At 30.6% G+C, this 25,872-nt stretch overlaps 1 protein-coding gene across 1 annotated transcript; it reads right to left on the bottom strand.

Annotated features, from left to right (window-relative positions):
* Positions 1-13,239: 13,239 nt before the first annotated feature.
* Positions 13,240-25,379, bottom strand: LOC108907317. Its single transcript, XM_018710943.1, has 3 exons — positions 25,264-25,379; positions 17,285-17,395; positions 13,240-14,173 (listed from the first exon to the last, which is right to left on the bottom strand). The coding sequence occupies exons 1-3, from the start codon at positions 25,302-25,304 to the stop codon at positions 14,029-14,031; spliced, it is 297 nt and encodes a 98-aa protein (XP_018566459.1). The 5' UTR covers positions 25,305-25,379; the 3' UTR covers positions 13,240-14,028.
* Positions 25,380-25,872: the final 493 nt, after the last annotated feature.

Raw genomic sequence — 25,872 nt, 5'->3', positions numbered from 1 at the left:
TATACTATGTCGCTCTTGTAACAATTTTCAACAGAACTTTTATTCCAAAAACAATTAAAAAGTGCTATAAAATAAAAATACTTTATCGTTATAAGTCGACAATAAACTGCTACCATATTCTACAAGTATGTACTTACTACATCTCCCACACCAAAATGGTTTAGCCACAGTCTATAAACTTTATGACAATTGCGCCCGTTATTTTCGGTATTTTAACCGCCAATTAGTGCCAACGTTATACTTCACAAATTAAACTGGAACCGATTCTGCCCTTCCAAATTGTTCATTGTACGAAATGAACATTCTTACATCATTCCACTTTAATACCTACTAATTTTAATAATGTAGAGTTAGTACATATTATAAAGTAAACAAAAGATATTAAGATGTAATAATCGAGAGCCTTAGTCAAACAATGATAAAGGAATAACACAGTAACTATATAAAAGCATAAGACAGAAATATATTTTGTTTTAATTAAATCTTCAAACGATATAGTAAAATTATATCTATGCATTTATGCAAGGTGTCCCATATATGAGTCAAAATTTTAACCAGGCATTTACAGTACACACAACAATTATTTTTGTCTAGTAATCTTTTTCGAAAGCCTCTACAGCCACTGCAGCATAATAAATAAACAGAAGTACAAAAATGAGGAAGAAGTGCTAGAATTTACTGTATTGACTAGCAAATGCTTTTAAGATATTGAATCAGTCCATAAAATAGTTGCTTAAATTTGTTTTATTTCAGTGGATAAAAATCCGAATAAAGATATAAGTTTCTGAAAAAATTTATTAGATTAGTTAAATAAACTTTTGGCACATATTTCTGGGACACGCTGTATAGTTGATCCCACCAAATATCGCGTGATCAATATAAGAACAGTATTTTAAGTAATTTCAGTTTTCTTTAAACTATTAACATTTGCAGAACTATCTTTAAATATATTTGTTCATACAGCTTTACTTACCATTTTTGGGTAGTTTAGTTAATTTAAAAATGGTTAGTAGACACAAATGAAGTTGAAAATTTACTTGTAACATCTCAACAACCATGAAAATAGCGAAACTGAATTCTTTCAAAGGAAGAACTCATTATATTATATCAGAATATCTTAGTATATTTGTGTACTTAGATATTGGAGAATATGAAAATTTGTAAAAAAAAGAAAGCAGCTGACAAAAAAAGTAATGAATATTGTATGACCATCACTCTCAGAGTCATCTAAAGATACATTTGAAACCACACAACTATTAATAGATAATAGATGTAAAGTTAGGTATGGAAGGAAATTTTAACAACCAATTTACAAAAAGATACGGGGGGATCAGTTAACGTCCAGAATGAATGATGGTGGGTATAAAGTATTTTGGAAAGAAGAAAATCCGTTACAAACATATCGTCTCAAGAAATTGGAAAGACAAGAAAATTAGAGAGAGCAAGATCAGTTGGGAATTCTTTGAAATGTCTAACGAGGTGCTCCACGATTGTGCAGCTGTCATAAATTACTCAGACAACTACTGTCACAAGTCTTGAATTAACTGATAATAAGACTGACACATCCCCTGAATTGAACAAAAACATTTTGAAAAGATCTTTGAGGAAAGAAGACACTGCTATACAACAGAAAGGGGCAAAGAAACCAGAATTGTCTATATTACTAGCAGTAGCAGAATAAAAATTTAAAGGAAACGAAATAGTAGCAGTAAACTATTTGGACAATTGCATTAGACTCAGATTGCATTCCTCAGATTCAGACTGAAAATATGTTACTTGCTTTATAAATCAATGAATAAAGCAGTTTGTTACACATTTGAATCACCAATTATTTGCAAATTAAAATGTTAAAAATGTATGCATGTTCGTTTGTGTTTATGTGAAGAGGTAATAAATTTACTAAACCATTAAAAATAGGTCGAATGCGGCATAGCGACTTGGTATTCATTTCAGCAATATGAAAAGTCAAGCAACGCTGATCGCAGTTAGTACTTGGAAGGGTGACCATCCAAAGAAGGCTCGCGATGTTCGCCCCCTTCATATGATCTGTATGTTTAGATGTATTCATAGATGTTATACAAATTTAGGCGAGGTTTATATACTATTCTTCGGAAAGGATTTAAAACCGTTGGTCTTTTGTCTACGACAAAGTGGGGGTTCTGCAAAATTTACAGGTTGGGGTTGCTCGTCTCTTGGCGTTTCTAGCCATAGTAGCAAAAATAGGCCAACGTAAAACAACCAAAACGGGAAACGGGAGGGAACCATTAAAAATTTCTCGAGAGGATATGCTGAATCTCTAAGTAGATGAAGTTCTTGAAGCAGTAATCCATCTCAATTTTTTTTTAGATTTTTGCCATACGCTGGCATCATCGGCCGTTCGGGATAACTCTGGAGGAATTGATATTATGGCTTCCATCGACAGAACCAACAACGTTAGAGGAAGTGTCGTTGTTTCTCAGTATATAGGAATCATTTACTACTATTTGTAACTCAGTCCCAGTGAGCCAAACAATATATTTGTCATACAAATTGCGTATTAATTTACAGCAAATTTTAAATTATTTGTAAGTATCGCCCATACTAACCAAAATTGTTTATCAAAAAGACTCCATTCTGAAAACACGAAAAATTTGGGTTATAAATATTAAGTTAGGATAATCAACAAGGCGTTTTTTAATTCCTAAACTTGTGCATCCGTCAGTTATTGACCAAATTCCATCCATGATTAATGTAATCACCAGAATGATTGAAATAAAAAGCCAATCTATCGATCTCTCGCAAAGAAACCCTGTTATTCCGTCACAAAGTAAAAGTTTAATTCCTTTAACGAAACCCCCCTTAAGCACATTTTTCCAACTCGCTAGTGTCCATTTTTCTAATCCTAAACGGCAGATGGGAACACTGCGCGGCAGTTTCCTAAAAGCCTACCTTGTATAGGTGTACTCGCCATAATATTTATGGAGAGCGTAAGATTTTAGGAGGAAGATTGGAAATTGACTTGAAGGCAGTGAACGACTCCCACATGCACACTTTCCGAATTTTATTGCAACTAAGATACATTGTAGGTACGTATCTTATCCAGGTGGTCTCCAATTTATTATTCAACTAATTTAATATTTTTCCGGAAATTTTTCTTAAGTTTTATGCCAGCATTAACTGGCAGATTTATATTTTACATGGCTATAAAAGAGGTATACGAAAAATTCTTAAATAAACACAATTGAGATGTACAGGGGAAGAAGGCAAGTGTGGCCACTTTTCAATTCTACTATCATTTTGAATATACCTTTGATTTTAGGTGGAAAGTAAAATTATTTTGTTAGATTACACAGTCTAAGGAAAAATAATATAAATTCAATGTGTGGCAGACTAGATCACCATATCACCATACTCAGACATGTTTGGGATCGCTGAATCCAAGGCCGGTGTGCATTTGTCGAAGTTAGCTCATATTCAAAGTCATTTTTTGTTTTCAAGAAAATACACGTACTTATTCGGGTAAAGCAAATAAACTCGTTTGAGATATATCGACAGTTGGTTGCCCCTGCAAATATTTTGCTAATAGTAGCTAAAATGTCCTAGCAAAATGTCTCACTTGGTGTCTAGAACTCCTACGTCATTGGACCTTTACAATAACAAATCATTTCCGTATTGAACAGGTTCCCTGAAACTAGTTAATTTTTGGTTTTAATCCATGTACTTTACGAACAAAGACTAGTCTATTCTCTACTAAAGAAATGATCATTTTATTTATTGTAATCAGTCGAAATGTTTTATATTTTCAGGTCCAGTAAGAAATCTATGAAATTATAGATGTTTTACATCGGCCTGTAGCCATTACTTAAAAAAAAAAATCAGAAAAGTAAAGACATAAAAATAATATGAGTTCCGGAACTGGATCGCTTATAAAATATTCCCAAGTACTGGCTGGCTGTCGTAAATTCAGCGGGTTTCCCTAGGAACTCATGAACTAAATAAAACTACATTTTGAGCAAATTTTACTAGACGCTATATATTGTGCTGCTACGTGTTCCTCGCAACTTAATGAATTTTATAAATAAAAAATATAAATTGTATATGATAACATCACATCAATATTAAAGTATAAAATATATCTTTTTTTAAGTACAACTATCCAGAGATTCATACTTTACAAGAAAAACGTTATGTCAGCCATATCAAACTTCTCAGAAACAAATTCAAATTTTAACATTATCTGGTAAAACTCGATTTCTAAGTATGGGAGATGTATACCCTACAGTCATATCTTCAATGTCATTGCTATTCAATGCCTAGTGGCATAAGGCCTTACTTTGTACCTACTGACGAAGAGTGACCTACTGAATCTGTAGGTGTTATGAAAGCATCACTTGTTTCACATTAGGCAAAATAACTTATCCAGTAACATTGTGGTCATTAATGGAGTTGGTGTTCTAAAATCACGTATGGAATTATTTCATCTAATTCTCAATTAGAATAACATATTTATGCCTTTCTATTAGAAATTAATCTTTAAACAATTGTTGTTACTTATTTAAATCTTATAAATATCAGTAATTAAATCAATTGTTGAGGCTTTTTTATTGTTTAGTCTTTGTGACTTAATAATAAACGTTTATAACACGTCGCGCTCGTGCACTCTGAGCTTTCGATCGACTGCGCGACTCTTCATGGGTTTTGATAAAGAGAAACTAATAACTGTAAGGCATGAAGTGAAATAAATTAATAAATGGAACTTACCTATCTTGTAAAATAAAATTCAAACTTTAAAATGAGATGTCGTGCGTCTCAATCCGTCAAATAGAACCAGAGATATGGTAGAATTGGTGCGCGCGGAGACGGAAAATGTAAGATATTTGCATTAAATTTGCAATAACTCTAGTTAAAGTTAATATTTTTTTAATTTTCTAAAAAATATATGTTTGTTATGAGAAAACGTAACTATTAACGCATACAAAATTGTACAAGCCATAAAAATACACTTTTTACAGCCATTTAAACATTTAATTTGTTAATAACAATTAAACTGACCACTTTCAAGCTTTGTGACTAAGTTTTTTGGATTCAGGAGGTCAAAATACTTCCGACTAAGTTATTTGCAGCCGTGGCACTCTGATTGGCCACGGAACCCTATCTGGCTCCTAGACCAATGACCATTTATATTTTTTCAAATTTTCTTTAAAGGGGAAAGAAGGATGTTAATTTAATTTTCAAAAATACTTGCTTAGTTAAATATAGATACAAAAACCGCCATAACTTTTGTTTCGACCCTTTGTATAAATTTCATTATGGCGATTAATAAAATGTGTTTCATCACGTCCATACTTACCCTACATTAAACCATTTGTGATGTCTCCATGTAACCGATATTGTAATACATCTTCTATCTCATGAACAGTCTCAGTATTACAGTAATTGGACTAATTAAAATCAGCAGAGGGATTATCTGAATCGGCTCATCCTTTGCGGAGTTTATTAAATAATGCATTTCTACAGTAATTTTATAGCCACAAACTTACCCATCAGAATCCACAAAGGCGAAGTTTATGTGTCCAGTGTCATGTTTAAAGTATGCCAATCGTCCCTCAGACCCGGAGCTTTCGAAGGTGTTGACCTCAGGGACATTAGATCCGGAAACCGATGTACCACTTGCTGAATTATTCACGTTACTTCTGCAGGAGATATCTGCGGTTCTTCCTATACTCTCGCCGTACTGCCTGGAAGTTTATTATTTCTGCAATTACATCACCGTATCTATCTGCTTGTGAAGGTGTTATTATTTTATGTAATGTAACAATAATAATGAAGATACCAAATGAAATGCAAATATTCTCAAAAACTTGTAGAGTAATACTTTAACCATCTTGTTACTACATATTGTTTCCTAAATATTACTAAATGCAAATGAAAATTGCAGGAATTTTTTTTTAATATCTCATTACATGTACATTATAGGTTACATCTCTATGACTTTCAAAATATCTCTGCAGATAGACATTTCGTAGACATCCAAATAGCTAAAACGTTCATTGGTAGTCTCGCCTATGTCACACTGATGAGAACTTATAAGCTTGAAATCAGTATATGTCTGGTGACATTCCTGAAGAATGTTCTTATCTATTTACTAGATATTGGAGATATATTTCAACGCCAGTCGAGGCATATAGCTCGTGGAGTAGTTGTTTCCTATAATATCATTACTTAAAAAGTAAGTAAGCCATACCATTTATCCTTTCATAGTACCTACATTTTAGTAGGTCACTTTGTGCCAGCCAGTTTGTGACATTTAAAATCGTTCTGAGCAACATTTATGTACTATTACTTTCAAATGTTAATTTTTCTTGGCAAATCGGTCAATAACATGTTACGGTTGTCTTTAAAAAATAAATTCAATGTTTAATCCATGAGTTCTGTGGAAATGTATAATGGCCTTACTTCGTTCACAAACATAACGCTATTTGTTGATGTTTCGGATTGTACGACTTTTTTATCGGTAAATACTAAACATAACTGGGACGCACAATGGAAATGAATTTTAAAAAGGATCGTTTTTAAATCTCCCTCGATTGGTATACCTATGTATTTGTACATTCAGATAATACATTATTTTAAAAGCTGAAAATAGTTAGTTGTGAACGGATTTTTCTGTAGTATTGAAATCACAAAATATTGGCAATAAGCTAAATTTCTGAGTAACAGTTTCAAATGTTTGTATCAATGTGAGTGTATATTATTGTTGTCAAAAAATAAATTTAGATTTTTGCTCGTACTTGTACCCAAATAAACGAGTTTCCATAAGAATTCAATCAATTCCTGAAAATTTGCAGAAAGGTTTCTAATATTTATAAATTTCATTTAAATTTCATGAAGGTGTCCCAAAATAAAAGCAGGATTTCATATGGGAAAAAAAGGTTTTATTAATTAAAAAGTTGGCAAAGCTTTTACATGTTTTTAAAGGGCAGTCATTGCCATTAAATATGAAAGAGGATATCGGACTTATTTGGCATGCTCGACTTCATTTAAGAAAATTCTATATCATAGTTTTGCATACCTGCGGCTGAATTTCGTTGATGACTCTCAGAATTTCTGTCTTTAATTTAAAGGTTTTAATTTGAGTAAAATAAACTTTGGACTTTACGAATCTCCACAAGACAAAATCGCATGGCGAGTGGCCCAGACACTTCATTGTTAGGTCCATTAAATTTCTGTCGTAACAAGTGGATAGTTTCAGGTGCCGTATAGCAGGTAGCACCATCCTGCTGGAACCACATGTCATTCAAATCCATGCCATCCAAATGAGGCTACAAAAAGTTCAATAGCATCTCTCGATTTCGTTCTCCATTGACAGTCACTGTGTTTCCAGTTTACGGAAATTTCCACCACACTATTACTCACTGTAGCAATACTTTCGGCAGAAGGGCCAGTACAAGGCCGGATTGCTTTTTTACTGTCTGCAACCGAACCTGTTTCTTCAAAATCGGCAACTAATCTTTAAACAGTTGTTTCATTCGGAACGTTCTTTTTGCCGAAAATTCCACGTAATTTGCGCATAGTCTCAGCTACATACTCTCCGTACTTGTGATGAATTTTCATAATTTTCACTCGCTCATCCGTAATATGGCACTCCATTTTCTATAACGGCAACATGTTTACTACATGTTACCCCGCACAATGCTGCCAAATCTTTTGAATGAAAATAGCACACAATCCAAATCTTGTGTTACTTTTGGGACACCCCCACAATTCTCGAAGGCTCCTGCGTTCCGAAATTACCACTATTTAGAAACATCAAACTATAGGTACAAAAAATATAATATATGATATGCTTGAATTTTAAAAATAATATTATATGTGATGGAAACAATTGGTACTTGAAAAGTACAGATAAATAGAATACTTCGTATGCCTGTTTTATTTCATATTTATTGTGGAAAAAAACAGGTTTCCCATAAATTCCATATGACTGAAAATGTAACACGTACATTTCTCTCTCTCTCTCTCTATCTGGAATTTTATTAACAATATGAACAGAATAAACTGGAGAAATAGAAAATAAAATAATATGAACAGAAAAATTTTGTGTCGACTTACTTGTTGTATAATTCCAATAAGTTCAATGCACACAGCTTATTCATTTTCAGCAATATACTGATAAAAGTAAATGAAAAAACGGCTATTGATATTTCGCATGAACTATTAACTAATTAATATGTTCATTAATGTACTATTTACAAGTCGCATGCACTCATTATTTTGCAATTAGATAATGTGTGGAAATTATCTATAAATAAAAATATTTGATAAAGGCATCTAGAGCCATTTTCAGTTTCGAGTTTCGATTGACTAGAACCCTCTTCTTTATTTTGCCAAATTCAGCTGGGAAGTACAGTCTTGTTTTTGATATGGAGTTTCTCAATTCCATCTACAGGCGACTCCACTACCTTAGCCTCTTACTAGTCCCGCCATAAGTTGATCCAATACTGGTTGTGTATAATGTGGCCCGTCTCTTTTGGTCTCATACTTCACATTCACGCAAGATGTTGATGTTTACCGATGATGTTTCTCTTCTACAGAGACTGCATTCAAGGTCTCCGTCATACAAACCAATTTTGGACACCTGTCCGCTAAAACCGCAATACTCTGTAAGGAGCTGATTACTGCCTAATGCTCGCATCAAGATGTTCGTCAATACTTTTTCTAAATTCAATGAAAATCTTCCCATGCTGGTGCCTGGGTAAGCTGTTAAGCATCTGTTAGGCTAATTGTAACTTACTAAACTTCCTAGCTGATTCGTCAGCTCTTTCGTTTTTCCTAGTAAATATCGTCAGATATTCCTAATTAAACCTATTTTTGTAGGTCATAAGTGTATTTATTCTTGATCAATGTGGTATTTGACACATATATGCTTGGAAAACGGAGGTGAAACCAAGTGGGACCATAAAACAAGGAATGCTTGTCCTGCTCGCTGTTTAACTCGTTTGTGTACCAGATAATAGCCCTGAATCTTACGGTATGATTCACTTGCGTCACCTTGGTCTGTGGCTTTGGATAATCACAGGTTTATGTTAAAAAGGATTTGGAATCATATGATACGTCCACATATTTGGTGCAAGCTCATCCTAGCCTCTCCCATTATCACGAAGTGAAGAGGAGGTATGTGGTTCTCATTGATGCTAGTGGAATAACAATTACAAAATCGATACTTAAAATTTCGTGATTTATCGCTTTCCAAACATCTTCAGCAAAAGTCAGAAGTGTCAAAAATCTATCCAATAGAATGAGGAAAACAAATTCTACAGGTATCTCTGTTATCAGTAAATAGTTGTAAATGTCACAAGAACTGTGTTGATTTCAAGACTTTCTACCATTAGCGTCTAAGAAAGATTCGATGCTTTGTATTTTTTGAACTAGGAAGTCTTTATTCAGTTTTTAGAAACTTGTTCGTTTTTATTCATAATAATTGTTATTAAATGGTTGCAGGCACTAATAGGTGAAACATATGGTACTAATTTAATTGGTAAAACCGTACTCAATAATTGTAGGGTAATAAATATATTTTCTATTACTTTTCTAATTTTGAGTTAATGAATTTCTCTGAAAAGTATTGATTTCTTCAGTATTAGGGAGGTAAATTATGTTTTCGTATTACTACAAAGCGCGTGCCATACAACTATTTAGTAGTTAATTCCTCAACAAATAAAAGTCGTGACTGAATTGAATAGACGACGAATAAACATCAAAACTCAGTCACCATTGTCATTAAAAAAAAATTGTTTAAAAAATGGCAAGTCAGAAGAGAATCCATCATAGGATAATCTCCTTGCGACAAAAATTGAAAGTATTGGTAAATTTATTTATTTGTTTTTATTACTGAGGTATTAATGGAATGATGATGATAACCAATAATGTCAGTATTATTTTTTAGATATCATTTATGTTGCTAATTCTGTTACAGTTCTACAATTACCGAATTTCCTTTCAACGAAGCAGTGAAGTAACTAACATTTGTTAAAACTGCATTTATAAACGTAAATCAAAATTTGATCAGTTTGTGTGTAAAACATAAAATTGATTCTGAAGAAAAAAGAAAAATTTCTTGAAGCCATTGCCCAAAAAAATTAAATAATGTTACTGCCAAATGGGTTCAAAAACAATTTTTGATGAAAGAACCATAGAAACAACATTAGATTTTGAAGTGGAATCCTATGGCACCAATGTTTGTTAATAAAAATGAGAAATATAGTTTTTCGATCTAAATTGAAGAACCAAGAGCAATATTTGAAAAACTTTTTCCCATATTTATTTAGGCAGGTCTGGTCGAACTAAACGTGGAGACGGTAGAAATGTATACGACAACCAGTTAAAGAAAGCGCGCACAGGCAAACGGCGTACACAGACAGCCGAACTGGGCGACTGGATAATAAATCTCAGCTGTTGACCAGTGGCTGAGAAATTGCCTAGCAGCGCAGTGCAGTAATGCGTAATTTAATGTGATTCAGGTAATTTTAATTTATTACAGACACCTTCTATTAATCATTCATATTATACAATTGCGAAAGGGATGAGACAAATGTTTTTTTTGGAAATTTACCATCAATATAATAAAATTGTTTGAGTACATATAATATAAATTTTCTACACATTATATACAAATTATTACAATTTTTTACCTTTGACAGAAAACTTTTTTAGGGACGCGTATGAAACTTATTAAATTTTATTACCAGGCGTTTTTATACATGTCCAACTGACTTCGGAAAAACTATAACAGCACTCTATAGAATATTATATTTTAAGACAAAATAATACCGCTTATTGATTTTTTCGAGGCTATTATTGACATTCATTTAAATGTTATTATATGGATTGTATTTTTTGTTATTATCTCAACATAATTAGCAAGTCTCTCTTTCAACTGAATTGATATATGCATAAGAAAGGCAGTCTGGAGACACATGTATATTTTGTGACAACCCAGTACCTATACTTCACTACATTAATTCACTAACAAGGAAATATTAACCATATTGAATATAATTATTAATCTGTCAAAAACGTTCCGAATAACAGCGTTGGGACTAATGAGCTTGATGTTTCAAACGCCCCTTTGAAAGGTGAACCCATTCTCCTTTTGTCTTACAATTAGTTGTTTATATAAATATGGAATTTTAGCTATAAAGCATGTTGCAAAGGACTTACTGTTTTATTAATCAAACTAACCTTTAAAACTAACTAATTCCTATTGACTAATTATTATATTGACTAAAAATCCAATCAAAATTGAATTACCTACACTCACAATATCTGATTAAAGTAGGATATAAAATAGCTCTTTCGACTTACTTGTCATACAAGTCCAACAGATTAAGAACACTTAACTTATTTATTTTTAACATTGATGCAAATAAATGCACTACGAAAGTACACCAACTAAACACGATGTAATAAACAAATTGCGAATTCAAAATATATTTTGTTTTGATGCTTCAGGTAAACGCTCCAGTCGCTTTTGGGAGTGCTATATAATGGCTGGACAGTTTATTGTCAGTTTCGTAATATGTTATATAAAACCGTTATTCTTTATTTGCAGTAAATAGCAGGACACCAATGGCTTATACAAAACCGTTGGACAATTGTGCATTTACGGGCTTGTTTTGGTACCAGCAGAAACGGATCCAGGATGATTCGGAGTAATTGCCTAAGTGAAGATATTTTCAAAGTACCTATAGTTGGGCAGGGATCAAAAATGAGTACAATTAATAGATGTCTATAAATTAATATCACACACTGTAAAAAAACTGAGTGAAATTTTAGTGAAACTGAACACAATATTATATCAATTTCAATAAGTTCAAAAAGTTTCAAAAGATGACCTTTCCTTTAAAATGATTGAAATTTAATTATTATTGAGCTCTTTTTTGCACAGACTGGGTTTTCAATAGACTAAATATTGAGAGAAAACAAATTTCTTTCATAAATGATTAATTAGATATATAAGATATTGAAATTAATTAGACGTTATACAGAGTGTCCAGGAAATGAAAGGCAATCTCTCGGAATTGGGCAGATCTTACAAAAATTACGTCGTAAGTTTATGTAATTTTTTTTTCTTCGATAGCTTTAGAAATGAGACGAAAATCGATATTTCGGTAAAGCTGTTTTGTTTCTTATTAAATTTGGATAATTTTTGGCTAAAATTCATTATAGAATTTTTATCTGGGCCGCTTTCATTAGAGAATACATCAAACGAAAAAGTGAATGTGAATACTGAAATTGAAGCCAGTCAGTTATCTGAATAGAAAGAGTACAATTTGTAACTGTATTGCAAAAGTCCAAAAATTCTAATAAAATACTTATCTGGTAAAGTGATGTGTTATCTATGCTCTTCGACAGCAAAATCTAGATATGCTAAAGAACAACTTCAAAGACAAGCTGTTACAGGAAGCAACTACTCTGCGAACTAAAGCTCTGTCCAGCAATCAATTATTATACCCACAGACTTTTAAGTATATAAGTCTGTGATTATACCCTTCATTTCGTCTTTAGTAAATGCCTTTGTACAGAATAGATAGAAGTACAGCTACTCTATATTTATCAAACTAAGGATTTATAATTTTTGCTACAAATTTTGTATTTCTTTTTTTTGAATAATATTAAAAGCATTTGTCCATAGGACAACAATATTTTACATCATCATGTAATTATTGTTAGATCGGTCAAATAACACTTAATTTATAAAAATCGTTTTATATTTGATTTTGAAAGTGTCTATAAGTTTGCCTATAATGCAAAACAAACGAATTGCACTATTAAATGAGTCGATGATGATCATTCAAGCAATGCCTATATCAATTTGTCTCTTCTTAATTTGCCAAAAGTTTTTGTAAAGAAAAACGTAGTCAAAATTAAAACTAACTCGAATTCACTCACATAAAATGATACACGAGCAATATGAGCCCCTATACGTCAGTTCAAAAACTTGATTATAATTTACACAGATCACATTGCTTCTTACCTTAATTGTGACATAAAAATCTTTTCCTTGTACTTTTATTTATTGACAAGGTATTTAATTTTCTAATAAACATCTAAAACAATTTATCCAACACGTTTTTGACAGAAAGTTGATCCATTTAGGGTGTTATCTTATCAGTTTATATATTTCTGGCCATTCATTCAAATATTTACAATATAATTTATTACTACATAATAATTTGGTAATATATATATTTCCTCAACTAATTGTAAAATATAAATTTATTGTAATTACCTAATTTGTTATATAATCTATTATCACTTTGTAAAGGAACAAAAATTACACATACGTATTAACTAATTTGTTCTTAGTAAGGATTAATTGTTACATTTCTACTTAATAATTAAATAAATATAAATTTATGTCGGAATAAATTAATATGATATTCAGCCTATTCATTCACTCACTTAATAATACAGGTAACTTGAAATAAGCTTCTTATTGTAGTGAGTCAATATTTCTAAATAATCCTTGAGGTGCTCTATCTTACACTAGATGTTATGTACAAAAAGTTTTGTATGTCTACGAAGCATATCCACAAAGTAAGAGTATTGAGACTCTGATACCCTGTGGTTTTTGTTTTCGACAAAGTTGACAAAACTGCATTCAAGCCCAAGGTGTTGGGAGCAGAACGCGTGCTCATTTGTCTCAGTCAGTTGAGAACTGTTGTTGTAGTGGCGTGTTGAAATGAGTGTCGCTACTTCGAATTCCGCCAGCCCTACGAAGAAGACGGTGTGATTTAACAGAAAGCTCATCCCTGTGCTCACAAAGTGTATTGAGGTGAAGACGACTACGTCGAAAAATAGTGTTTGATAAACCTTTTAAAAAAAAATTAGTTCCCTTACTTTGTGGACATACCCCGTACTTATTACCTCTTGCACACATTTCATTAAAATTTAGCCTTAAAGATAGTTGTGAAATGTCAGTAACCTTCTTGACTTTAAAGAGCAACAATCTTGTAAAATATTTAATTCATTCCAAAACAAAAAATGTCAAACTTTGTGACCGTTTGATTCTCCATCTGGTCCCAACTTAGAAGCCTCTTCAACTGTATCTGACGAGACGAAACCTGTACTTCTTCTGTTCGACAATCTGTTCTTTGACCTCCTTTTCCTTTGGGTTTCACTTTGGTCTGAACTGAAATAAAAAAAATATCTTTATGCATAACGAAACTGTCACAGATAGTTAATTCTAAGTTTTACTAGTTGGATAAATATTTTGTTATACAGGGCGATTCAGGTTTAATCAGGAATCGGTAGAACAGGTTAAAATAATGTTCATTCATGATATAAACTTATCCTGTTTAAGTACACAAAAATTTATTCCTTAATAGTGAAATTACATATAGAGAGGATGTTCTCACATTCTGTTCTATTCTTGTTATTTAGTAAATTGTTTTCACAAATCTAGAAGAAAATATGTAACGGAAGGTTTATTATCGGTAATGGAAATAACCTCAGAATCACGTTTATGGCTTTTTTGTGAACCAAACTGAAATAGAATCCTATTTTCTGTCCAAATTTGATTGATTATTATACATATTCAAAATTATATTCATGTTCGCCATTCGCAGGTATGTACCCATTATATACGTATACAAAGAAATAAATGAATGGGCAGACAGTGCCTGAAGCAATATTGACAGATTGATTCTAGTTTTTACATGTTTCCTTTGATATGTCGAGCTCTCTACCTCATATTTTCAAAACTATTATATGAAGGTATTATTCTATTTATTAATTAACATTTGTAGAACAGACCTCATAATCCGATCGGAATATCAAGTTAAATTTTAGTTATTCTACTAAAATTGGCCACAACTATCTATTTTTGAAATTATTCTTATACGACTACATTTGAAGAAACACTTTCGTTACATCCTGTACAATACACAATTCCTATAAAACAATAACCTGTCGATATTTATGAGATTTGATATACAATATCTATTACAAGTAGAACAATATCTTTTTATAATGTGTAGTTTATTATTTTCAGATATTAACGATATCGCCTAGGCCGTAGCAAGGTCGCACACGTAGATTATCGCACATTAAATTATCAACTTACGTATCCAAACAATTTTAGGCTTATTAGTGATACTTAAAGTTAATTATATTATCAAAATTAAATATATTTTTAGGTTATAGGTGTTATTGTATAAACAAGTCAATATTTCGTTCAGGTGAGAAGAGTTTTGACGACCTAAATGGAATTTTCTTGCTGACTTGCTCGCTACATTTCAAAACGAACACCTCCAAAGTTTTAAATTACAACAGAATTGGAGTGATAAATTTGCGGATAAGTTTTCAAATCCTTTATGCAACGATACAAAAACATTTTTAATTATAACATTTTATTTCTGTGCAGAAAATTACCGGGAGGATTAAATTATAGATACACTATAACCTTTCAGAAATACCTTTCAGGGCTGGTTCATGTCGATAAAACAAAAGTACAATTTTTTCTTAAAATGATTTCGATCTAGGATATTTCATGTATCCTTGACATGAAACTTTCATTTGATCAATTACTTAAAAGCCATTGAAGATGTACATTTCACCCTGGTATAGTTCAATTTTTTAATAGTAGTATCTAAATAGAAATAAAATTTTACGAATAATTGTGCCAGTGGTGGCTGAGGGGTTTCATCTATAAACAAAAAGTTATTTGATATCTTCGAGATCATTTGTATACGTTTTTTTTCCAAATAAAACTTTTGGACTTCTCCATTTTTTTTAGAATTCATGGTTAATTAAGGTTAGATTAGAAGCAGCTCATCAATAACAATTCACAGATAATGAATTAAGTTTCTTTAATGTAAAACGAAGGTAATGTTGAATATATTCGTCTGACTTATCATTCAAATAAATTCTAATTTGTAAAATTTTCAATTTATTCTAATTTTCAACTATTCATCTAATTTTTTCATAAATGCGATATTCTGTGAAAAAAATTCAAGAGGTACAAAATTTTGCTTAGAAACTTGTACACAAATATGTAAAAGAATACTGCAATACCAAATAACAGTATTTTGAGTTAAAGTTTCTCAGATGCTCCTAATTCCGACGCCACTAGTCAGTTGATCAATTTTTCTTCGTAGGTATTTTTTTGTCTTGTTTGTTTTAGTGAAACTGTTATGGGCTTATGGCAACAACTTCATTACACCTTTATACGTATGGGGTATGTCACGACGACATATTGTTAGAAAGACATGCCTAAGGAAGGAATTCAAATTAAAATCCTAAAATTTTGTATGTAGGTATGTTTGCATCTAGTTTAAACTCTCTTAGTTTAAATAAATCACTATACTTCTGCAAATTCAAAATAAACAAAATATTTTAAGCAACTTGCTTGCTGCTCATTGTCAGGTATTCATTCAGCCAAACTCAACCGTTTCGAATATATTCGATATTATGTTAATATTTTGACAGAACAAAATGGTCTAAAGAAAGTGTAGAACCTTTTTGGAATCGCAGATGGACAATTAATGTTTGGTATTATGTGAAATATTTCCAGTTATATTTCGTTAGTTTCAGAAGTATTTTCATTTCTAATTGTACAGCCTGTTCTCTGTTTTGATAAAATTAAATCCTTTTTATCTAATATAAATATCTTCAACAATATTACCCTGAAGAAAATATCTTTTAGTTATAAGTAGAAATAGATTAAACATTAAACAAAGGTTACTTTGCTATTATAACAAGAAACATTTTGGAAATTGCTATTGGTTGAACGAGTTTTTATGAACTTTTTATTTATTGCTGAAAACCCCATCTCTTTATTGACGTAGATAGTATAATTTTTACCCAACAAAAATTTTTATTACGGCTGCTAGATTTTCATGCTTTATAGCAATGCCAACAAATATAATTTTTTTTTTTACTTCAAGTAAGTGGCATTTTAGACACCAGTAAGTGATTTTCTAGCCACTACTAAGCATTTAAGTGCTTGTAAAATTATTTTTATTGAATTAAAGAAAATAATTCATTATAATCAAATTTGTAATTAACTTAATCATGGATTGTACGTTTTATTCGAATATTTTAACAAAAATTGTAACATGAAATATATAAGTTATAATGTATGTCAGTGGTACAATAATTGTACATAGTCATTGTAAATTTTGCCTACAAAATAACAGACATTAAAACATATTCAACAAATGTTTATTTTGTTATTGTTTTTGGTCTGTAGAAGTTGTACTAACATAATTTGTACGTAGATTTTCAATTTTAATATACTCACTTATTATGATTTCTCATTTTCACTGGGGGATGATCTGCAGGATTGTAATTTTCAGGAACTCCATATTGGCTTTTAGTGTTCATCATTTCAGTGGTGTGTTCATGAGGTAAACTGTAACAAGTTTTTACAATAAGTACATATATTTCAGAAAATTGTGTCATGTATAACAAGATAAGGAAGATTAGTTTAGTTTTTCCACATCCATCCACTTGAGTAGAAAATGTTGGATGATACTGACAACCAAATGTTATTGTTATCTTTTAAGTGTATTAACAACGTTCGATTTGTATCAAGCGATATAATTTAGTTAAAGGGACTGATTACAATAATTGTTTTGCCTCGTGGCAAAGTAGTGAATATTTTGCAAATATGGATCTATTATTATATAGCAATTTTACTCCAATGAGGAAAGTTTTATTGGATGTCAAGGAAGCAACAAAAGCAAATAATCCTTTTTAATATAGAATTTATTATTAATACTTTTTTCCGAAAATAGAGACTTTGCATCTTTGTAGAAGATAATCCTCTATAACATGAAAATAATACATATGATGTAAAAAATTCCCAATTGTTTAAATGATTTATGCAATTTTGTTCCTGCTCTCTAAAAATGCTACGTCTTCACCAAAGGTATTCATTATCACATAGATCTGTAGGTATGGCATATTAGATATAAATTATTTGCTTCAATTTTTTTATGTTTTGGCTATTAAACAATCCTTGAAAAATTATCTTGCTGTTTTCAAGTATGAATTAATATCCAATCCTATTTCAACATATCTTCCTGGCTAAATTATTCTATAATCAATTTTTTTGTGGTTCTGGTAAAGTGTATATTTTTTGACTGTAACAAATTATTACATATTTTGTCATTATTGATCTATTTAAATTTATAGACACTTTGAAACATTTTAGACTGGCTAGGGCGTAGATCTGAGTATATCAAGTATGTAAATAAAATATGTAGTCCAGTCACTGAATCATTTTGGCTACCAATTTTTTCGGATGGAATGGATTGACGTGAAATTTGAACTGTAGCTAGGGATTAGCCCAAGAAATAAAAGTTATAGGTGTTTTATCAAAAAAAAATGATCATAAGCAAAAATGAAGGTAATTAAATAGCATATCGATTTTTTTATATTTTTGTAGATGGTATAGAACCCGAGTTATGACTCCCAGAAGTTGAAGTCAATTTCGAAGATAGCTATAATCGAAACGTGCAACGTCCTGTAGCGGAAAAATTAAAGGTTTTTCGAGGAAAACTTATATAACACCTATTAAAGTTCTTGAAAAGGCCTTTAAATTGAGTGGTGGTAGAAGTCGTTAGCATGAAAACTAATGAAGTTACAATCAAAATAAAATTATTGTTTTGATTTTTGAGAAAATAAAATCGGTATTAAAATTAATGAATTCACGGAAAAAAAATTAAACGTATTCCTTCTGAAATTTACTTTATTTATGTATTAAGTAACAGTAGATTCTGGGAATTTGAATAATTTTAGAAATCTAAATTTAAAAAAAATTTCATTTAGGTACTTTTGAATACAATCTTTAAATTTTTAAAGAAATCACCTTTTTTCAAAATATTTCAAAAACTAACAGTTATAAAAAAATGATGAAATAAGAAATTGTAGGTATTTTCTTACTGAACAATTTACTGTTTTTTAATTTTTGTAGGACAAAGTTTGACTGAGTTATGAGAGTTAGAAGCTCAAAACTAAGCTCCAAGACTGCCTTTCCTGAGCTCTCTTAGCTTACAAATCTAAAAAACGGAGGGCTCAAAAAACTGCAAATCACAGAACTTAAAGTGATTTAAATTCCCTACACAATGGTTTTTTGAGTAAATTTATAACTTAAAAATTGCAAAAGTTATGGAAAAAAAATTAATCGCATTTTTACGGTAAAATTTTCGGTTCGGGTAAATTACCAACATCTTTGTGTATTTTGTAGCACTTGTGAACTGATTTGAGTAAGTATTTTAATAATATACATACACACACGTATCCATTTATAATGTATATAATTTTTTTTTTATTTTATATTAATTTAATAAAAAAATATTAAGAATAAANTATTAAGTAACAGTAGATTCTGGGAATTTGAACAATTTTAGAAACCTAAATTTAAAAAAAAATCATTTAGGTACTTTTGAATACAATTTGTAAATTTTTAAAGAAATCGCCCTTTTTTCAAAATATTTCAAAAACTAACAAAGTTATAAAAAAATTATGGAATAAGAAATTGTAGGTATTTTCTTACTGAACAATTTACTGTTTTTTAATTTTTGTAGGACAAAGTTTGACTGAGTTATGACCGTTAGAAGCCCAAAACTAAGCTCCTGAGCTCTCTTAGCTTACAAATCTAAAAAACGAAGGGCTCAAAAAACTGCAAATCACAGAACTTAAAGTGCTTTAAATTCCCTACAAAATGTTTTTTTTGAGTAAATTTATAACTTAAAAATTGCAAAAGTTATGGTAAAAAAATTAATCGCATTTTTACGGTAAAATTTTCGGTTCGGGTAAATTACCAACATCTTTGTGTATTTTGTAGGACTTGTGAACTGATTTGAGTAAGTATTTTAATAATATACATACACACACGTATCCATTTATAATGTATATAATTTTCTATTTATTTGACATAAATTTAATAAATAAATATTAAGAATAAATCCAATAAAATTAAAAAAATTAATTATATTATCATACTCGCATATAATTTTTAGGAAATTTTTCTATAAGGAGTAGGGTTTTTTATGAGGGTTGTTTTGGGTGGCTAAAAAGTTGCAATATATCATAGATCAATTGAAAACCAATAAAAAGTTTATAATTCAACATATGCATACCATTAAAACATCTCAAGCTTTCAATAATATTTTATTTTTTTATAAGGGATGGTTTTTAAGGGTTGCAGCTTGGTAATGAATCGTAAGCTTTCTAATGAATAACAAAAGAAATGCAATTCATTATGAATGCACCAAAAGAATATTTGAAACTGTTAAAAACTTTTATTTTCTATTTTTTTGGCCTTGGAAGGTTAGTTTTTAAGGATTTTTAAGGGTTGAAAAGTAATTAAATTTCACAAATTATATTAAAAAACATGAAAGGAACTTTATCCAACATATTTGAACATGAATTGAATCTTTAAAATACGTAAATCTGAGATTTTCGCATTTTATTCGTACAAGGGTAGTTATCACCCCCAAATAGAAAAAGCACACATCTAGACAATATAACTTTTGAAGTGGGGGGGTCAGATGAGCTTGTATGCAAATTTTCAGGAAAATCCATGCTATCTGAAAAAATTTGGAGCTTTTACTTTATTGTCGCTTTCAGTGACTGGACTACTGTATTTGATATCTTCGTCAAGTATGTAGATCAAGGCATCGACGCCTTCTGACATCTGTCATGTTGACTTAGCATTATAATGTCTTTATTTTTTAAATTTTTTATATACTTTGTAATATACAATCAGTTTTGTGAAGCTTACATTTACCCCATAATATGCGAAAAATGCAAGTTGAACGGCGACGTCCACCCCAAACATACCTCTAACGAGAATTACACAGGAAGTGAGTTAATTTCAGACGTTATAAATAACATCATCATACCAATAAATAACGGCCTGTGCAACGTAATTGTGAATTTCAAGGAAGTTTACGAATGTGTTTTAAGTAAATATTACCCAAACGACCCGTCGGATGATGAGGAGTACGATATATTCGATGAGTTTATGATCTGGATAGGAATTGCCAGTAAAGAAGAACCTCATAGCAAATGCTCCTATTATTCGATTACCATTGTAACTGGTTCTTTATTAATGCTATTCGGGCTGTTATACTCTACGAAGAAAATGGTGGAGTACTTCCGGGAAGAAGACTACCTGGAACTGACTGAGCAGGATGCGTTTAATAAAACTTTTAATATCTGCACCTGTAAATTGAATAATATTGACTACGATTATTAAACTGATAGTATTTATGGCATATGTGTATTTTACAAATAAATTGATATAAACTGCATAACATTTTAATATTGATTATGTAATATGGGACTAAGTTGTATTATGGTGATTAGAGGAATAAGGTTTTCAATCAATGGCAACTGAATACAGAGTAGATAATGAAACTGGATATGTTCGCATACATGTAATTTGTTAATAGGAAAATCACATCAAGATTAGCTTAGCATCATGTGATTATATGAAACCTATACGATATAATGTTTCTAAAAATATCGTTTGGCTATCCAGTATAGATAATATCTAATATTTTGTGTACTTGAACCAGGTTGGTATTAGTAGCATACGTGGTGAAAATTGTTTTTTATGTGTGAAAAATACAACAATTCACGGAATTATATTTACCAGAAGTAACACCTATGAAAAAAAAACATATTTCCGGCAGTACTCAAAAGTGGATTGTTCCTATTAAAACAAGATTCTCTCGAGAGATCTCGCACTCCTTTGTATACAGGGTGGTCCGAATTTTATTCAGGAAACTTCTAGGGCAGATAGATCTCTTTAAAATAATAGGTGTTTGCCTTATAAACATAGGTCTGGAACGGCCTCGTTTTAGCGATACAGGGTGTTGAAGTTGTTAAAAAAAATTGATTTTTTGTTTATATCTCCGGAATCTATTAACCGACCTAAATAAAATTTGGTACAGATAATGTATGACAGCAAGTCTTTCATTCCCTAAAATATGAGCTCTAAAGGTTCAACCAGTTTTGTACAACTGGACAGGGGTCGCCCTCTTTTTTTTAAAAAAAAACTACGCCACTGTATTTTTTACAAGTTATTGTAACGGATTTATAGTCTAATGCACTAAATACGCAAAAAAGGTAACTTGAATTTTTTCCCTAAGATTCACAGTTCTTAAGTTATTCATACCAATACAATCCCCTTGTGGCAGACACTTCAAACCCTAATATTACAATTAATTACTATATAAGTTGTACTTTTTTACGTCCGTATAAAAGTTGTGCAACCCGATAAATCTCAGTATTTTTTTAATTATTATTAGAACTGAAATAATTAGCATAGATTAATGTTTTTTGTTTAAATCTTTCAACGTTTATCATTTTTTTTGCTACAACCAAGAGAAAAAGGATGTCCCTACATAGGCTTCTATAGCAGTTTTATCGTCTTCAATTGTCCAACCGTGCATTATTTCATCTTTCCGCTACTGAAAAGTCTGATTAATGTGAACCAAAAGTACCTACCTACTGTATTATATGTATCTTTTCATTTTAAAGTATAGTCCAGTAATATAACTTAAGTGCAAATTTTTCAATTGTTGAATACATTTCCTTAAAAAAGAGTAAGATAAGCTGGCCAAATTTGTGCACGCTTAAGAAAAAATAACTTAGTCATTATTTATTGAGAAAAAAACGTTTTTGACTAATTTTTTTAGGTATATAATGTAAATTTTAAGTGCAAATATCTACGGCAATAATTTTTTCCAGAAATACGAAATTTTAAGTACAATGTGGATATTATTAAGAAGTCTAACAAAAAACATTGGACTATGCCAGTGCAAAGAACAAATTTCTATAAATTTTGCATTTACTCACTGCTATACAAACGCCCTGTTACTTCCAGCAAAATACAAAATTTCTACTCCAAACTTTTTTTAACATTTTCGTAAATAAATGCTTTTAAAATTTAATTTCTGGCAAGAAATATTTTGTAAACGTTCATTGTAAAACCAGTAGTTCTAAACTTATTTTCAATTCATTCAAAATAAAAGGAACATAAGTTAAAATAAGTAAAAAGTCGAAAACTGTCCGTTTGTTGAATAAAGTGAAAGAGATATTTCTTCCTAGAAACACCACTACCATAACCAAATCGAATTTTTTTGGGTTCTTTGATGGTAGCTTCCCATATTTCCACCGCAGGTCGACATATTTATACAGGGTGTTAGAAAATTGACTGTCTTAATTTTAACAGACGATCGAATACATTAAAATAAACAAAAAAAAACTTATATGACATGGGTCCTAAACTTAAACATTTCCGAGAAAAAAATTATCAAAATCTCTTTATTATACAAAAGTTCGATTAATTAAGGAATACTGACATAATTGCGTGCATAGAATACCATAAAATACAATGTTTATCACTTTTTTTAACTACTTTATGCTTAATTCTACATAATAATAAGGGTTGTAATTTAAAATTCGATAAAATCCATATTGAGCAATATAACAACGGCGCGGCAGTTAACACGAGGTACTAAGCTGTCCACCAATACGCAATTCAGTTGGTATCTGGAATTCGACCGCGTCGGAGTGTTTTCTGCGTACCACTATTTCCTTTTTTGAGGTGTTTCTCCTTGCTTTTTTAAAATGTTTACCATATGTGAGTATCACGATATGGTTGACATTTTGAGCATATGCTGTAGTTTGTTTCATACTTGTGCGATTAAAAATTACTGGATCTTTAGGTACTTTAATTGCATATTTTTAAAATTCATAATTTGATTAAAACTTTAAGTTCCTGTTTTAAGAGATTCATAATTACTAAAATTCGAGCTAAAATTTAAGCACACTATCGTCGTACTACAAAATCAATACGTTTTATTTTATTTATTTAAAAACTGGAAAACAATTGTCTTGAAATTTACTAAATGTGTCACAATAATAGTTGTTTACATTTTTGTTATTCCGTAAGACAAGTCTGCCGCGTGCACACGTGGCGCGTGGTGTGCATCAGTTGTGTAGCAGTAGGTTAAGCGCTGTTGCCACGTTGTGATGGAACTACCCAATATTAATTCTCGGTGTATTTTAAAAACTGTTAATTTTACGCCCCTGTAATATAGATATTTTTTGTTCATTTATGATTATTCTATCTCATGCTTAAGTAATGGCAGTCAAACTTCTTACACCCTGTATATGAGCTCACGTGTTTTCATCTTCAATTAAGAAAGTCATTGGCATAAACTTCACCAGTCTATGTCAATCAACTTCAACAACTTTTTTTTCTTATATTGGTCAATCGAATTCCAATATTATGTTTAGCCATATCCTAAAATGCTCTATACTATATAATAAATGTCATTTAAACATTTATTGGCCCCATTTCCATAAATAAAAGTTAATTATAGTGGAAATTTTAAGCAATATCATTTTTACAACAGCCCGATAATTCTGAACAGGTAAACAATTTAGTAAGATTAGATTATTACTGTTTTGAGAAAAAGTGTATGAATTATGTTTTAAAACGAACCTTTGGAAATTTCAATTTCTCAACTTAAAAGAGAAAAATATACTCGTACCATGGATGAGCCGAACAAAAACTAATTTTTTGATAACCCCTGCAGTCGAATGTGCAATATCGTTGTTCTACGTAACTCGATATATCAGAATCACCCTAAGTGTTTTTGAGAATAAGGATAAATATAAACTAGAGAGGATATATTTTTTTTAATTAACATTCAGATAACCCTTTTAACTATTTTTATACAATTGTAATCTATTTTAATTTATCCACTTATCTACAAACGATATATTTTTGTGATCTATGTCACGTCTGACATAAAACAATATAAAGTAATAGCCACATAAAGATAATTAAAAATAATTTGTATCCAATCTTCAAATGTCTTACTGTTGGGTATGCATTAGTTTAATTTACAAATGCATATTAAGTTGCATATACCAAAACGACATTATTACCGTATATTAATGGCTATTTACTAATAAAGTACAATTGCACTATTAGAACCAAATTACTAGAAAATTACATTTTTACACTGTTTATAAATTATCATGCCTCTAACCCTTGTTACTTTTAATAAAGATAAAAAAAGTTATTATCATCTCCATTTGTAAGGAGTAAATAATTTTTAGAATTAATTAATTATTATCAGAGCACTATAATAATTTAAAAAGCAGTATTTAAATGTAGCTCTCTACACTTTGTAATAATTAAAACATAAAAACTAATACATAGCTAATAAAATTCAATTCAATGCTAACCTGCCGCTTATGAACTCCACTTCAACTTCACTATTTTGCATCTTCTAATGAGAAATTACGAGATATAAAAACAAAATAAGATCCGTCCAGCACAAATGGGAAACGATTACTGCCATTTAGCATAGACAAGACTGAATCAAAGTTGTTATCAAAATTTATCATCAGTATCAGTATTTATGATAAAATATGGTACCCACTTGATGAGGCAAGATAAATAAGTAAACAAGTTTTCCTAAATGGTTTATACCTCAACAAATAAATTTGTTATTACAGGTATATTTCCTATTTTCGATGTGCCTCTCATAGTTCAATTGAAAACCCGATAATTCTGCTAGATAAGAGTCTAATTGATTTCTAATTGTTCTATGACTTAAAAAATATTATTCAGGTCATAAATTCTTTAGGTCTAGATTAAGTCTACTTTACATATTTACTTTATTTCTGTAAAAATTTCGCAATTATCATTGTTTCACAGTAGCAGTCTATATTGAAATCATATTTGTTGGTTGCACACTGCGCCTATATACGGGGTTTGATAAGAAATAGGTACATCAGGAATCCAAACCATCAGGATAGTTTTACCCATGAAAGTATTGTTCCTGATTCCTT

Source organism: Anoplophora glabripennis, unplaced genomic scaffold (assembly GCF_000390285.2).
Source record: "Anoplophora glabripennis isolate ALB-LARVAE unplaced genomic scaffold, Agla_2.0 scaffold97, whole genome shotgun sequence".
Taxonomy (NCBI): domain Eukaryota; kingdom Metazoa; phylum Arthropoda; class Insecta; order Coleoptera; family Cerambycidae; genus Anoplophora; species Anoplophora glabripennis.
Note: the sequence above shows the minus strand (reverse complement) of the source record. Positions and strands in the feature narration are given on the sequence as shown.